This window comes from Aythya marila (genome assembly GCF_965140915.1).
Source record: "Aythya marila genome assembly, chromosome: 12".
NCBI classification, from domain to species: Eukaryota; Metazoa; Chordata; class Aves; order Anseriformes; family Anatidae; genus Aythya; species Aythya marila.
This window is the reverse complement of record NC_139053.1, coordinates 11,158,630-11,175,384: the sequence shown is the minus strand read 5'-3', so window position 1 is coordinate 11,175,384 and position 16,755 is coordinate 11,158,630. Positions and strand designations below refer to the sequence as shown.

Here is a 16,755-nt window from a genome sequence, read left to right as displayed (position 1 = left end):
ATTCAGTCTCTGTTCAGGCTATATTTTTCCCTAAGATTTGTAGAACCAGCACTGCACTTAATATGTGAAAGCTGTAACTTAGAGAAAACGCTCCATCACAGCTGAACGTTGAATGTATCACTTCCTTTCATTTGCAGATTTTTCTCACTTTAAAGTTCAATAACCAGCTCTTGAAGATCTGCAAAAATTGTTATATTTTTTGAAACAATAGGACTTCCCTTATTCAGGAAGGAATGTTAAATCAGATAAAAAGCAGAAAATATTTCTCTGTTTTGCATCTCTGAAAAGATATTTAATTGCTTCTACCTTTAGCTCACAAAGCCATGCGGTTGTCTTTGTCATGATTTCTATTTTGCATAAGGCTGAGCTCTGTTCCTGAGCTTGTGGCAAATGTGTGTTGTGGAATGAAGTAGCTTACTACACAATAAACATTATAATGCTCATCTGCTTTTTAACATTTCACGTTATGCAGCAGTAATAATGCTACTCAACATATTTTGGAAAAGTTTTCACAGAAAAGCGGTTGTCTTCATGAAATATATAGCTTTCTTTAAAGTTTTGAGAAGTGATAATTATAGGCAGCCCAAAATCAGTGAGTAGTTGCTTACAAACATTTACCCTTTTCTCTTAAGTTGTCTAATTAATGTAATTAGGTTAAACTAAGAGCAGTTGCTATTAACCTGTATTTAGCTTATAGTTTATTGCTTCTTTTTGAGGCTTGATGAAGGGAATGTGTGCCTAAAGCTTCTTTTTCCAGCCATATCAGTTGATCTAATAAAATGCATGGCCTCACCCTACAAATCTCAATCCTTTTTTATGAAATCTTTATATGTAGGCCTTTAAAATAAATTGTGCCTGACACGAGAACTTGCTTTTGAGTAAGAGAAGGGAGACTGGCAGCAGTGGATAAGAAAGAGTCCCTGCATAGCAGAGAGACTGTTAGCCTCCGGAGGAGATGTCTTGATGTTACCTCTCCATAGAATGTTGGAACAGGAGAGTGCCAGGTGTTTCCCTAGTCGTGCACCATACCCACCTCTCCCTAACTTTGACATAGGGGTGGGTCTATTTTCTATTCAATCCTCATATATCCCTGTGAAGTATTGAAGTTGAACTCTGCTTGTGATAAGTTTGCTGTATTAAAAATTATTGGTGAGTCGATGGCTGAGTCCCTTTGTCTACATGCATCTGCTTCTGCAGGAAACCAGCTATAATAGCAGATGCGTAGCTTCTAAAGCTGGCCAGAAGCACGTGTGCTAATTTACTCTGTGTGGCAGCACATGTGGCACATGCCCTCTAATCCTTTCCCAGGCAGGTCTCCTGCTCTAGGATCTTGTAGTGATAGTATTGCTGCCTTCCACAGCCATAAACTAATGCTCAATAGATTAAAAAAATTGAGACGTGTCACCAGTGGTCTTTTTTAATCACATCTGGGATCTGTCATCCTGCAGATCTGGACTATTTAATTGGCTAAAATTGTTTCTTGACTCTCAAAAGCCTTTTATATATATCATCATCCAAAAGAAATGAATGAGTGCTACAACCCCCTTCGCTTGGAAGATAACACAAGAGGCTCTGGGGAGCATGACTGTATTAGTTAGTCAGGACAAAGTGCGAGGCTGTATATATAGCTGACAGCAGCATGGTGTTTAACTCCTGTGCTGTCCTTGGCTGTGCCCGCACAGCCTTGCTTTGGGACAGGCTTAGGTTCGTTGAATCAAGCCACATGATGGTCTGTTGCTGGCGTTAGGCAGTTGTGCAATCAAATGTATCTAAATAGATCATGCCACTACCCATGATAAGAAGAAGGCATTTTAGACTCCTGACGTTCCTTTGCAGGAGTGCTTCCTGAAACATGCCATCTCATGCTGAAAAAGCAAAGTCCCCCCTGGGGTGTTTGCAGGGAGCCCCTGAGAGCCGCTGGTGCAGCAACGGCCCCGCACCTCCCTTTGCTGTTCCTTTAAGCCGCGTTTGATTCCAAACCACGTTGTAGCCCTGAAACGAGCAGCACTGTGGAACAAAGAGCCTGCAAACAGGGACAACTCTAAGAGCAAGTTTCATAACAACTGTCCCCCACGGGGAAAGGCAGTCCCAAGCTAGTAAGCCTTGCCAGACAGATCCAGCATCTTTTGTCCATTTGGACAGGAGACAAGACCAAGTGCCGGGCTCTCCTGGAGGGAAGGTTTTGCAGGTCCTCTGAAGCTGCTTCTTGCTGCTGCTGAGTTTAAGCTCAGTGTGAAGCACTGAGGATGTGAACAGAAAAGCAAATGCAAAAAAAAAAATCCCCTCTTGAGAACCTGTGTTCCTCTGCACTTGTTCTTTTTAGGTAAGGGGATTGTATGCACCAAGAGTGGGAAGTATTCTCTGTTATGGCAGGTGCACACTTCAGGTTAGATTCATCCAGGCAGAGGGGTGGTTGGATCCTGGAGAAGGAGCTGGAGCTTTCCTAGGAGTGATAGGTGAGGCACTAGGGGAGCGGCACGTTCGTGCCTCCAGCTGCATCCTGTTGACCCGCTGAGCAGCTGATGGGGAGCAGCGGGAGACACGGGACTGCAGCAATCCACAGCAGCCTCCTAACAATCTTCCTCCTATATGCCCAGTCACTGTGTGTGGTACTCCAAACTTGTGGGTCTCTCCTGTCCTCCTATGTTTGGTAACTCCCAGTGTTCAGACATAGATGGCTCCAGCCTCCCCTTGTGCTTTGTTTGTTCAGGGTCTTTTGCTTTCCACCTCTGCCAGAACCTCCCTTTTTGTAGTCCTAAGCCAGCCCCCATCTTTTTGTCCCTTTATCCTCTTACAGAATTGCCCATTTCCTGGCTCCCACCATTCCAGACTTTACCTCTGCATCCACTGTTTGTCAGTCCTGTCTGGCCTCTCTGTATCTTGCTTTCCGTGGCTCCTTTCCTCACTCTAGCTCCATTTTCCAGCTCATTCCCCATCCTGATTTTCTCTTGAGGCACATATAGGGTGCAGTATTGACAGACACATTGCCCTACCTGCACTTCCCCATGTTAGGCTGGCATCTTCTGCTCTGTTTTCAAGGCTGTCAGTCCTCTCAAGGAGTGCCCAAGTTGTGGAGAAAGCGTGCGATGCTGAACTGGAAAATAAGATCAATTTTGGTGTGTGTGATTTTTTTTCGTTTGTTTGTTTGTTTTTTTTCTGATCTTACTTGCTAAGCAAATGAATTGTGACTGAAATGTCTCTGTAGCAGATTCACTGGCGACTTTTAGCTCAAAGAGGTGACACTGTGCAGCTGGAGGTGCTTGGGAAGGGGCTGTCCCACGGGCAGTTCTAGCCTTAGTTCTAGTTCAGCCTTACCTCAGCTGAGTTACTTTGGCACTTATATTTTTGTTTTCCACATCAAAACTGTGCCCAGATCAATTTTCACTGGTGAAATGGGGTGTTTGGGCTTTTACAATGTCACCAGACAGCCCTATCCCATGGATTCTAGCACTTCTGCACACTGACTGGATACCAGCAGGTTTTTGGCAGGGCCTGGAGAACGCAGCCCTTGCAATGCGCTGCTATCAGAGGCAGCAGGATGGATGCTGGGGGCTGAATCCTTGGCTTATTTTTCACTCAGCTGGCAAAATTTGAAGCAATGAATCAAGAAAGCAACCCTGGTAAAATCTGTTGAAGTGCACAGACTTGTTCATTGTGTTGCTGATTTCCCCTTCTGCAGCCTAGTACGGGCCTTTCAGACACACCAAGGGGAGAGGGACTCGCAGCTTTCAAATTTACAGCTGTCCAAATCAAAAGTGTGAACTCAGTGGAGTTTGTTTATTTAATTCTGCTTTATAATACGCTTAACTTGATACCAACTAAAAGAAATAATCTGGCAAAGACATCATTAAACAGTTTAATAAGGGCTGGATGACTCATTTTGTTTGAACAAATGGATTATTTTGCAATCAGAAGTACAAATGTTAACCAGCTTTATTTTTAGTTGAAAATGTCAAGAGGTCAGAAACAATTAAAGCAACTGTAAGGTGGGAGTCCCCTGAGTTTGTGTTCTCTTGGATTTACACCTTACTAAAATTGCTTTTATTGCAGCTTAGCGACTTAGTAACATTTTTCTGATAAGATAACGGGAAATGACTATGTAGGCATATTTACTGGTAAGGAGAGATTAGAGTCAAACAGAAATGGAACATACTTTTCATTTTAACAGAACAAGAGCTGGAAAACTGAGAGGATCTGTTTTTCCCTTGCGTGATTTGAAGTGCAATAATTGTATTTTAAAAGGAATGTCTGACCTGTTTAGGGTTTTCTCATTGGCTCCAAATTCAGTGTTTTGAGTATCAGCTACAAGCTACTTCATATTGCAGCTCCTCCTTTGAAAGTTGGTTGTATTTAGAGAGAAGGGAATGTGGTTTGTAAGTGCAGAGTCGTTAACTGCAGCTCAGCAACAGAACTGCTTCAAGAATAAGCACTTCAGATGTTAGCAGGCACTGCTCTTCAACCTGTCCCTAGCGAGCTGTGCACTAGCAAGTTTGGAGGCAAATTCAGGGGGAAATGTACCTTTTTCTGCTCCTGATGTCAGAGGGTGGAGGTTTGTTGGCCCCATGTAATTATGCAGCATGAGCTCACTGATGCAGCATCTCACTCAGCCTGTCCCTGGGGCATCCGAAGCAGCAGAGGCACCACCTGCGTCACCTGCAGAGCCACCGCAGGGGAGGGGAGCCTCTGTGGTGCCGGGGCGGATGGCAGGAGCCTGCAGCCCGAGGGGGATGTCGTCCTACGGTGCTCTGTGCCGCTATGGTGCTGAGGGGAAATGGTGCTGCTTGCTTTATGGTCTGCCTCTGTTCTGTCAACAGCTCAGACCAAAATGCTCCTCTTGTTCCCACTGCCATCGCTTCCTGATGTGCCTCTCATCTCCAGCTGGAATACCTTGATAACTGCATCTTCTCTGTAACAGGTCCGGATCGAAGACGACATTGCAGTGACAGCCAGTGGAATGGAGCTGCTAACGTGCGTCCCACGTACTGTTGAAGAAATAGAGGCTTTCATGGCAGAAGGCCAAAGCAGTGTCAAGTCATTTGACTCCTTGTCCAGCCAAAAGCAGTAAACTGCAGTGGGATACTTAATGTCTCACGCTAATCAGTCATCATTCTGATTTAATGCTGTGGCATATAAAATGCATCTAATTCTTAATAGCAAGAGAAGCAGGCTGGCTATTAGCTGGAATGATTCACTAATTAAAACTGAAGGTAGAAGGCTTCAGCACTGGATATCCAGGTAAACCAAATGTTGCTGCTTGCAGTCAGCAGTTTAAATGACAAGTGCCACCTGAATAACCCTGCTGCATAATCGGTGGGGCTTACACTTCTATTGGAGCTTAGCTCTGACATATCTTTCTTCCAATGAAATCTGAATTTTGATGATATAGACTCTTTAAAGTAAGAAGTGGATTATATGAATGCTGTCAGCAGTTATAACAATCTAAGTCATTTATTAAACTTCAGTACAAGTATTGCGAAAAAGAAAAAATCAGCTATTCTTAGTGGACACAATGACACGTATATTTTTCTTATGGATCTTATTTCAATGAAAATGGAGTAAACAATGAAATTTTTATTAAAATTCATCCATGGCATCATTTGTGTTCACAACTTTGTGTTCATTATGTTCTTCTGTTGCCATTTCCTCTTCTTTATCTGACCTTTCTACCAATTTGTGCTCTGGAAACTTTGACCCATCATTAGACAGATTTTTCTGCTCTGGATAATGGGTGTATTGATCCTTCACACACAGCTCAGTGCTTATTAGATTTGTCCATCTATTTGTTCCTTAAAAATGTAGACCGCTGTGGTGTTCGTGAGCCTTAAAAATTTCAAGAAGGAAGTATCTTTGTTACAGGGATCGGGGTCATTTCAGCAGCATGTGCTCTGTGAAATGATAGTTCTTCTTAACTGCCCAGCGCTAGTAGGTTCAGAATTAAATAATGTAAATTTTATTTGGATAGACCACAAACATATTAATAATCATCATAAAATGATTTTCCATTCATGCAAGATTTAAATTACCCAGAGAGTCCTTTCTTTACTGTAGGTGAAGCCTGCGGGAGAATAAATGCTCTTCTTGCATCATAAAATAGTCCTGGTTGTTCTAACTACATAAAAATAATCTTCCTTACTGAACACATCATGCTTACGTTCATTGCTTATGAATATGTGAAAACTCCTGTTTAGTCTTCAGGCTCTTTTGCACAGTTGGACTACAAAGCAGCTTCAGAGCATTCTCTCCACTGTACCTGGGGCTCTGGAGTCACAGCAGCGTGTCAGAGCCCTTCCATGTCTTATCATTTGCCAAGGGAAGATTTTCCCCTGCGAAGAGATCTCAATCATCTCTGCATCTCCTGTCCTGTAGATGGTACATGGGCAACAGGATCTGGGGGCCTGCAAGCTCCTGTCTTATATGGGCTGTGCAATGCAGCATGGGCTTGGAGAGTGTGGAAAAGAACTGTGTTGCTGTTAGATCTGAAATAAGTTCTTTCAAAATTGTTAAACACATCACACTCTTTCTGCTAATTGGGTTGATCAGAGTGACAAGGACCTGCTCTTCATTTCTAAATACTTGGTGACCCATTGCCAAATAGGAAACTTGATGTGTTAGAGGCTAAAGAATCACATTCTGAAATAATCCAGGGGACTTTATAGGCTCATTTTTTAGTAGAGTGACGTTAAACATATTTACATTTTTTCATAGGTGGTTTGGCCATGGTCTGTAAGAGGTAAGTACAGGAGGTCTTGAGCAAGAAGGGGAAGGGATGAGGAGGGAAGGACATATGATCAGCAGCTTTACATGCAACTGTGCTAACTGCTTTCTCTTGCAGTGACTGGCAGGCTCGTGGCCTGAAATGCAGTACTCATGCAAAAGTCTCAATCTTTGCTTTGGTGAGAATAGATTTAGTTTGTGCAGATACACAAGCACAGAAACCTGCTGACACTGCTCCAGGCACGTCTCCCCTTAAACCTCGGGAGGTTTTTTCAGTGCGAGACCGTGCTCACGGCCTCAGCCTGCTTCCCTCTGAGTCAAAGTACGTTTCTGTGGTGTGCTCTGCACACACCCAGGAGCTCACTCACTGCTTTGGGCACTCTGAAACCTGCAGTTGCTTTGGTTCAATAGCAGTTACTATTTTAAAGTAACACTTCACAGATTTTAAAAAAAAAAAATAATAATTTGGAATTGTTTCAAGTAAGCTGTAACCCCAGTGTAGTTAATAGGCCTTTCCCTGCCTGTGATTAATCTTGGCAAATACTGGTCTCTGCTGCTGCAGAACAGGTCGAGCAATCTGGTGTTGTGCAGGAGGCAGAACTGGTTTTGCTTCGACATGTACCAGCGAACAGGAGCTCTGCGGGGAAGGCGCTCGCTCACGTAACCAGCTGCTCTTTTGTTGTGCTTGCCCAGGATGGGGAAGCGTTGTAGTCGGGATGTGCACTGTCCTCCATTTTCCTTCCTAATCAGGCCCGTGAACTCGGTCACTAGAAATTTCACCCTTCCTTCCAGAGCTCTGTTCTGTAATTATGATAATTTTTATCCACTTAAGCAAAAAGTGAATTGGAATTATATTTTTATATTAGCATCTGTTGGGGGGGAGGAGGCAGGGAAGAAGGCCTTTAAAAAACACAAAATGATATTTAATACATTTTAAATGTATGGGGAGGAGAGAAAGCAGGTTATGACAAATTTTCTTTTTGGCTACATTAGGATTTGTTAGGCTGTTAGCTGTGTTTTCCCAAATGACTTTCCCCCCTGGTGCAGACTCAAGTAGAGTCGCACCAAAATAGCAGAGTGCATTGTGTTGAGCAAGTTGTCTGTTTAAAAGGTCCAAGTAGTGAGCTGATATATTTAAATTGCTTCAGCTGCCTGGGGTTGGAGCCACTCTGGGTTTATCTGCCACGCAAATCATGCTGCTGCAGCGACGCAGTATAATTAACGTGGTAGAGCCTCCTAGTGCTCGTGGAAGTTAGAGTAGGGAAGTTCTCTTACAGTAAGAAAACAGCAATCAGGTTTACAGGTGAAATGTAGAGCATTGTAGCACTTTTTCTTGTTGTGAGAGGCACTATGTTCTGTCACAGACTATAACTGCTATTAAAAATTGTATCAAAAGGAAAATACTAGTTTTTATAGGGCTATACTAAAATTTTCTTGTGTAGGTATGTATTTATTACAAATTTTCCTTAGGAAGAAAAGAGGTTCTTCCGAGTCGCTTCACTGTGAGAGCTCTCCTGTGCCTTACTGAAGATGCTCAGCTGGATGGGGCTGAGGCGCTTTGCTGCCAGTGACCAGGAAAGCCTCACCTCTGCCTTTGATCCGCAGGGGGCTGAGATAGCTGTTGTGGCAGGAAGGGGTTTAAAATAACAGGCTCCTGCCTCTCTTGCAACCAAGTTCACACTGTGAGTAGATATTAATTTTTTTTGAAGTAAAATCTCTGGTCTGTGGCCTCGCATGTTGAAAGTGACATGCTGCAGTCTGGATGCTTCCCTAGGCAAACACAGCAAGTGCATGGACTGCTAAGCCGGAAAAGTCATTGTGCAAACTAACAGCTTTTCGTAACTTGGTGGTTTTGTTTTAAAGAAGGAAGTGGAACTGGTGATGTCAAGATGTTGAAGTGACCTACCCGAGCATTCTAGGTCTCCATCAAAAGTTTTATTCCTACTCAAGAGATTTAAGAAATCATTCATCTAGAGGTAGCCTATTTTCACCAAAATCAGAAAAGTGAGAGAGATTTGGAGCTTCTGGTTAGGTTGTCTGGAGAGAAGCCCACATTAACCTGTCAGACCAATGGCAGGGTAACAGGGCGATGTAGTCTCAACTCGCAGAGCAAAGAGAAGAGACTAGCTCCTGCGTTTTGCACCAGAGCTTCTGCTCCTCTAACAAACAGGGTGCAGTCAGGTCATCTTTATCCTTCTACAATTGTTTTCCCTGCCCACATTCCCACAACCTATCATAACCTTTTAATTGTAATACAGGTTCAGGAAAGGTAGCTTTTTTTTTTTTTTTTTGGGGGGGGGGGTTGTTGTTGTTTTGTTTTTGTTTGTTTTGTTTGGTGAAATTTGGAATTTAGCTAAAATGTAATTAGTTTCCAAGTCTCCTTCCCCTGAATAAAAACCTAAGTAGAAGACAGTAATGGAGACTGTCGCATGGATTTCTCAAAGACAACAGCTGTTCAAAGTGGCCACCTCTGTATTTGAGCAAAAGAGAACAGGGACAGGAAAAAGAAGGCCAGCACTAGAGGCAAAATGTTTTTATTAGATTCTGATATTTCAACCCTACCTATTCAAGCTGCAGCTAGAACCAAAAAAACATATCTCTGTAAAAAGACTACCATAGTCCAAAACAATCCATAAAAGACTGCATCTAATTACCTTTGTATTAAAAATTTAAATTCAAAAAGAACTTTTAAAGGCTTTATTTTCTAACAGCATCCTCATAGAGATAATATCCAAGTTCTTTTCCTAAGTACAGATACAAGGCAAACAAGCATCCTACAAAATAATCTATGGAAAAAGGTAGTGTAGGAGGGAAATTAAGACAGTGTAATAATCCACTAGCCAGACACACGGGTTAAATGTAACACAACCATACAGTCAATGAAATATTTAAAAATGAAAATAAATTAAGGTTACATCAAAGTTCCTGCTTTACTTTTGTTGTTTAAATCCTCAATATAGTACATACCACTGCATTATGGATCATGGCAAAGACTTATCACTAGCATTTTAAAAATTGCTATAGCAAAACTTTGATGGAAATAAAACAAGACTGAAGATACTCCTTCACGCAACTCTATGATGGCAATAGAAATTCTGCTGAATCAGGTACTCAAACTAGGGCCATTTATTTTTAAAACCACTTTCTATACAAACTCAGCTACAAATCTGAACGCCCATGAAAATGGAAATGAGTGTCAGCAAGCAGTGGTCCATACATTCTGGCTGTACAGATGCTGCCTTAATCCTTTCATTGCTTAGCCAAGCTGCGCATTTTGTTCTCCCTGATACCTGCACCCCAGCAAGAATGCAGTTTTGCAGAGCAGAGGTTTTTGGTAGTATTTTGCCATTTTCTGAAAACCAAAATCTTTTTCTTTTAAGGCCCCAGAGTCACTGTGTGAGCAATGTTAACGTGAACACAGGCTTAAAAGACTTTGTCAGTGTGCTGCTTTACCTCTTATACTTGCTTCAGACTATCATTTACTTTTTGGAAGCCAACTGCCTGTATATATTATTATAGTATATTGCTGTTTTTCTAGAAAACATCAGTAAGCATCCTAGCTCACTAATACTACACCCTCCCCATTAACTATAGCCAGATATGAAAGACCTAAGTGGTGCTTTATAGGACTTGCTCTACAGGTTTAAAGTAGTTGACAGGACAGCAAACTCTCTCCACGGCCTTTGCAGTTTGTAATACATAATGGAGAAAACAACGGGCTTAAATACACTAAAAAGTATTTAAAAGACAATTCACCCAGTTACGATTTACTGATACTACAGTGAACCATCCCGATGGATTCCTCCCATTACGCAAAATATAAGAAGGTAAGTACACTTCCGTGAACATGTTATTTTCCTAATGCTAAGCTCCTTGTTGTCTATGAATTTAGATCTGCATTTATTAGACAAATATTCCAGAGGAGAAAAATATTTAACGCTTTTAAACAAATAGCCTAAGCAGTTTCTGGTTTAATCATATCAAATCTTCAGTGTTAAACCTAAAAAGATCTCCAAGAAATGACGGTTAAAAGAACACATCTTTTCCTCAGTTACTGCATGGGTGGCGCAGACAAGCTGTACCTCGACAGTTCATTTCATGAGGTTGTGACGGTGCCTACTGTCCGCTGTTCTCTGGGTTTGTTGTGGTGGTTTCAGTGCCAACAGGTTGCACATTGTCTGCGAGGTTGTGTGCGTGCTCAAGGAACAAGTCTTTCAGTACGCTCAGCTCCTTGGTTAGGAGCTTAATTTTTGCCTCCAAACGTTCATTTTCTTCTTTGAGCTGGGTGACCCTCTGCAGCGTGTCTTGTGCTTTCTGCTTGCTTTTTAACCGGCTCTTTTTCACTGCCATGTTGTTCCGCTCTCTGCGCTGACGATACTCATCACTGTTTCTATCCACAAAGGAATTTTTCTTTCCCTGTTTGCTTGGAGGCACAGCTTTGCCTCCACCACCAGGACTAACGGGAACCAGCTGGGGAACCTGCTGCAAACCACTGGTGTGCGCCTGGGTGTGAATCACACTTACTCCGTTCGCATCTGTAGCGGTGTTCTGTTGGGATGTCTTGCTCATTTGGACAGGCTCTTCTTTGACACGACAGAATATATCAGGAGACTGAAAACTGTTTTCTAGAACGTGTTTCCAGCAGGTCTTCACATGGATTAAGGGCAAGGTGAACCTAGTAGGAAAAAAAAATGCTGTTAAAGTTTTGCCGGGTTTAGCTACAGTCTTATACATCGCTGGCTTTAGCATAAGGTACTGATGGTACATCTGGCAGTAACACACCAAAACTATTCTGGAAGTAGAAAAGCTGCCAACTGCTGGGACATTTCAGAAGCCTCTCGAACATATTTGGATTGGAAGGGACTGTTACTGGGTCATCTAGTCAAGCTGTTTGCATTGTTCACTGGATTTACTCAGTTATTCCAAAGCCATCCCTGATGGATGGGTGTCTAGCCTAGCCTCGAATATATCCAGTTTCACAACCTCTGCCTTGGCAACTGGTTCCACTGTCTAACTTTTCCTCCAGTTATATAATTTTCTTAATTTTTAGACTGATTTTTTCCTTCTGCAGCTTAAACCTATTAACAGCCTGACTCTTGACCAACAGGAGTACTTGATCCTTGTCCTCTTCAGACCATCCCTCTGGGTATGTGCACAGACACATTCATTGTTGGCCTGTCTTTTCTCTGGAGTGAGTGTGCTCAAACTATCCACCTTTCCTTCAGCATCTTCTAGTGCTTTTACCAGCTCTAGGACTACTTTACTTGTTTTTTGAAGATGGTGTCCAAACTGATGATTGTTTCAAGGTCTAGCTAGTACCCAGTGGAAAAAAAATAGCGTATGGGAGAAGGTGCTGTGATTGCTGTAACCGGGTGCCATGAAAGGAACCCCTTCAGCCAATAGGACAAGTACTGTAACAGCACTGCAATGAGCAGGTGGCACAGGAAAACACAGTGATGACCACGTGAGCATCACTACGCTTGAAAGCCAGAGGACTGTTGCCACCCGCAGGGAGACGGGGGCCACGGCTGACATACCTACAAGCCACCTTCCTCGGCTGTAGCTCTCGCCCCAGTCACTGCCCGCTCTCCTGTCCGGCAGGCAGCCTGGCCTGATGAGCAGGATGCCCTCTCACCTGACTCATGTCCTCCCGCTGAGGTTCAGCCTGCTCCTGACCTGCTGGTGGTACAAGCAGGACTCCACCACAGCTGCTGCAGGAACACGGCCCTGTCAAGGCTAAAAGCTGCTCCCCTTCTCTTCCCATCTCACGGGATGTGACCTCCTAAATGTCTGGGAGAAAAGCTTGGGAGAGAAGAGGGGAGGGGGCAATAGGGTCGTGCTAAGCTTCTGAAATCCCTGCCTGTGGCTCCAGTGAAAAGTACTTCCAGACTGCTCAAATGACTATTTGATTTCTTGTTACATTAAACAAAAGCATCTAACTGGCATAAAACAATCCTACTCTGAGATCTTTTTGTGTTACAAAGGTACAGCCCCACACTCTGTCACATGTGTACGTGCAAGCACACAACAGGTATTCAGCTACCTTCCTGCCTGGTGCTGGGAGGAACCAGGGGAATGAAAGCAGCTGCAGCTGGTGGGGGCACCACGAGCTGCCCAGCATCCACAGCGCCCAGCGCAGGGCTCACAGCTTTACGTCCTAACAGCACGGGGTGACTGCAGCCCTGCGTCCGGCTGCCGAACACGGTGAGTGGCTGTAAACGAGATGCGGTGTGTCACTCCTCCGTGTGTCACTCCTTGTCCTGCACTCGGGTTCGTCAGCTGCTCGCTGCTCTTGTTTGTTTGTTTTCCTCAGCAGCCCGAGTTGCCACTTTACCTTCTGCTAGGTTATCATTAACGAGGTTAAAATGTTACTGTGTAGATCAGTTCCAGTTTGTCTCCCATAATAGGAGGGAGCCAGAGCTAGATGCAGTTGCAGTGTGGTTCAGTAAAATGCACAGAAAAGCCTGTTAAGTCTGGCTTGAATGTTACTTAAAATTACATTGTCACAAAGAACTCTTCTCACTTAGTACAAGCGAAGAAGTGAATACCTGCACCCCTCCTAAAGAAATCGTTTCATTTTCATTTCAGGGTAGAAGGATACCAGAGTAGATGTCAGCTCTGACATAGCTAAATCTATGTACGTACATGCTTAACATTTGTATTTAATATTTTCCTGATTTTGGCTGTTAGAGCAACTTTTGCAAACCACATTTAAGTCTTAGATTCCAACCGACTAAGCAATGCAGATCGGTGGTTGAGCCGAACACACAGCTAACAAGATGTCACTGTGCACAAATAGCGGCATTGCAAGGCCACTTACAGTAGCTGCATGCGTGATTGCCCAGATATTTTTAAAGTCAAGACACAAGTGTATATTCTCTTCTGGCTTTGTCTCAGCTGCAATTCTGAAAACAGGATTTCTGCAGCCCTCAAATAGTACAGAGCTGTTAGATTGCCTCCTGTACCTGAGCTTTCCCCCTGATTTTTGGCATGTTTTCAAAGTCACACAGCATGGTCTCCTGTCCCCTCTATTTCAACACAACAGTGCTAACTAACTTCATCTGGACAACCCAGTTTAGTAACAAGTCAGAAACATTTTCACCAACTGCTTTTTGTGCTTGTGGATACTGCAGAGGAAGGGGCAGCTCCTGCCCCCCAAGATGAAGAACCAAAGCGTCCCATTGCTCAAGCTACTCTTCTAGCCCTGACTTACAGGGTACTTTGGACTAGATTTTCCTCAGTTCTTTCTTACCGCAGCTGACCCACTTTGTATCCAATAACTATTTCTTCAGTGAGACAAGCTCTAATTCGGCCTGACGATCAACAGAACACTTGCCTGGGAGATGTGACACCTGGACTCCTGTTCTGCTCCAACTACTATTTATGCAGAGCAAGTATTGCCAACTGTGCTGTATCACAGATAACCCTGGAGTCACAACAATTAAGGCTTGAAGCTAATCTCCCCTGGTTATCTGGAGGCTGGATCCACATCACCAGCTGTCAGCTACTCAGTTGGGCAGTGAGAGGGAAGGACACCCTGGTCGGCAGCAGGTTCTGTGGGGCACATAGTACCTGGGGAAGGCCAGGAGGCAGCTGGGGCCCAGGGCTCAGGTATCGTGCCACACAAACAGGTTGGCTCGCTGTTAGCCCCGACACAACAGGAGGCAGCTCCTTGGAGAGCCAGCTCGAGTTTCCCAGCATCTTGTTCCCATAAAGCAGCTCATCAGCCGGAGCTCAGTGCCAGCCCTAGGCTGGTTCCACCCAGCACATGTTAGTGTTTCCAGTGGCCAGTTAGAACTGCCTTGTTCTCTCCTTGGGCCACCAACTGGCCACCCAGGACACCAGCTGGCCACCCACTACAGCATAATAGCTGGTAGCTCAGGGGTGTCCTCACAGGCAGCCACAGTCTGACAGCACTCCGCAGGGACTGCAGGCTCCCAAGCAAATCAAGACCTTTATTATCTTTGCTTTATCCCCCCCAAAAAAACTTTAAACTTCCAAATGTTTGCCTTGGCAGGAAAAAAAAAAAACTATTTTAAATTGTCAATTAAATCAGTGGTTTGTTTGTTTTTTGTTTTTTTACTTAGCAGCAAAAACTATAAAGCACTTCTCTCTACTCCTTCTCTGAGATGTGACTCCGTGGACTCTGTTAGTCAGGACGGCTTCACTGCACAAAGTCACCCAGATGCCTCTACCCAGTGCAGAATCAGCGCAAGCCTGAACAGCAAGAGGTAGCCTCCCTTCTCCTTGACTTCCGTACAAATATCCCAGTAGGACCTGCCTAAACCCAACTGCTGCTGCACAAGGAACGGCGCAACCCTGCGGGCAGTTTGCTGAGCGCTGGGGGAGCCCCGTCCTGCAGGGCTTGCTGCTCGCCGCGCTCAGGGGAGGTGTCCTGGCCGAGGTGGCCTCCATCTGCCACCCGCTGCCAACATTTTGCCTGCATTTTCCTCCTAACCTCCAATTACTCCTCGTGAAGGGAAAACCCTTCCTCACCCTGCACAGCCCGACATCCTTTGAAAGAAAAGGAAAAAGGGACAGGGGGCACAGGGACCCGCTGAGCCCCCCCGGCTGCCCCCAGACCCGGCCCGGTCGCGCAGCGCTCCCCTCCCGCTAAAGGCGACAGCCCCTGTCGCGATAAGCCTCGCGCTGTCGCGACATGCCGCACCCCGCCGGGCCGTCCCACCCGGAGCCCCGCCCGGGCGGCCGCTGCCCTCGGGGCGGCTCCGGGAGCCTCCGCCCGCACCTGGCCCGGGGAAGGGGCGGGGGGGGGGGTGTGGAAGCACCCCCGGGACACCCCCGGGGCCCGGCCGCCGCCTCCCCGCCGGGCCCGCAGCCCGGGGGCCGCGCTGCTCCTCCTCCTCCTCCTCCTCCTCCTCCTCCTCCTCCCCCCCCCGCGGCCGTGCGGCAGCGCCAAGCCGTGACTTCACCGGGGGGAGGAGAGGAGAGGAGAGGAGAGGCGCGGGGCCGGGGCCGCCCGCCCGCCGATTGCATCATGCGCGCCGCTCCCCATGGCCGCCGCCGCCGCCACCGCCACCCGCCGCGGCAACGGCAGCGGGCACGGCCCGGCCCGGCCCCGCGCCCCGCGGCGGCGCCCCCCGCGCGGCCGCCCCTTACCTGCGGCAACGGCGGCGGCGGCGGTGGCGGGGAGGGGAGAGGGGGGGGGGCGCGGCCGGGCCCGAGCCTCGTCGTTAAAGCGCCCAGCGCGGCCCGAGCGGCGATTGCGAAACCCGCCCCGCGCCCGCCCGCCCCCCAGCCCCCGCGCCAGCCAATCGGCGCCCGGCTGCCCGGCGGGGTGACGCAATGCCCGCCGCGATTGGCAGCCCGAGCGGCCAATCCGACCCCTCCTCGGCTTTAAAGGGCGAGGCCGGCGGGCCGCGAGGGCGCTGCGGGGCGGCCCCACCTCGGCGCCCTGAGGCGCTGCGCGAGGCCCCGGCCCCGGCCCGGCCCGCGGGCGCCATCTTCTCACCTCAGCCGCCGCGGGGGGCCCGCGCGAGGCGGGGGGCGAGCCGAGGTTGTGGCGCATTCTGAAATTGCGTTGGCTCTTCGCTCGTTTTTCCCCCTGTGAACACCTCAAAACAAATAAAAAAAACAACGGCTAAAGGTTTAAAACAGGTTAGGAAACACCTGTGCGGTAGCTAAATGCCATAGGAAGGTTAGGCGCAGCTGTGTCTCGTCATAAAACGCCTCACGTCTTGTGGAGGACAGTTTGGGCCCTTAATGCTGTTCAGAGGCTGCGGTTCACATCTCCTGAGCTCTGCCTAAACAAGATTACAATAAAAAAAATGCATGTTTGCATCTAAGCTGTAGGTGCATAAAATGCATCTGGTAGCTCTTTGAAGTGGAAACGTGTACTCTAACAAGGAGGTGTACGTGCTTGAAGCGGGCAGCTCCAAAAGTCATCAGTTTGTAAAGTAAGGAAGTTGCGAGCAAGTTTATGGGCACGCATAATGAAAAGAACAGTGTGGAAAAAATAGTTACTGTTTAAACGCAGAGAGTTCCAGTCTGTGATGTACTCCAGTTTAGGACGTAGACCTACCT

The 16,755-nt window shown here is 46.3% G+C and overlaps 2 protein-coding genes across 5 annotated transcripts in view; one reads left to right on the top strand and one right to left on the bottom strand.

Annotated features, from left to right (window-relative positions):
- PEPD (peptidase D) overlaps window positions 1-5,596 on the top strand; it is a 137,704-nt gene extending 132,108 nt beyond the window's left edge. For both annotated transcript variants that reach the window (XM_082769798.1, XM_082769797.1), the window contains exon 15: window positions 4,916-5,596. In XM_082769798.1, coding sequence (XP_082625924.1) covers window positions 4,916-5,065 — 150 coding nt within the window. In that variant the 3' untranslated portion in view covers window positions 5,066-5,596. The remainder of the gene's footprint in view (window positions 1-4,915) is intronic.
- Window positions 5,597-9,016: 3,420 nt separating this feature from the next.
- Window positions 9,017-15,975, bottom strand: CEBPG (CCAAT enhancer binding protein gamma). Of its 3 annotated transcripts, none has more exons than XM_082769799.1 (2): window positions 15,832-15,975; window positions 9,017-11,389 (listed from the first exon to the last, which is right to left on the bottom strand). In XM_082769799.1, the coding sequence occupies exon 2, from the start codon at window positions 11,281-11,283 to the stop codon at window positions 10,831-10,833; it is 453 nt and encodes a 150-aa protein (XP_082625925.1). In that variant the 5' UTR covers window positions 11,284-11,389; window positions 15,832-15,975; the 3' UTR covers window positions 9,017-10,830. The 3 variants fall into 3 exon arrangements, with proteins under 3 accessions (XP_082625925.1, XP_082625926.1, XP_082625927.1); XM_082769800.1 differs by lacking the exon at window positions 15,832-15,975 and adding an exon at window positions 14,287-14,670; XM_082769801.1 differs by lacking the exon at window positions 15,832-15,975 and adding an exon at window positions 12,350-13,617.
- Between the last annotated feature and the right edge of the window lie 780 nt (window positions 15,976-16,755).

Bases quoted from the DNA above. Each gene is read 5' to 3' on its own strand.
- CEBPG (XM_082769799.1), bottom strand. From the start codon at position 11,283: ATGAGCAAGACATCCCAACAGAACACCGCTACAGATGCGAACGGAGTA.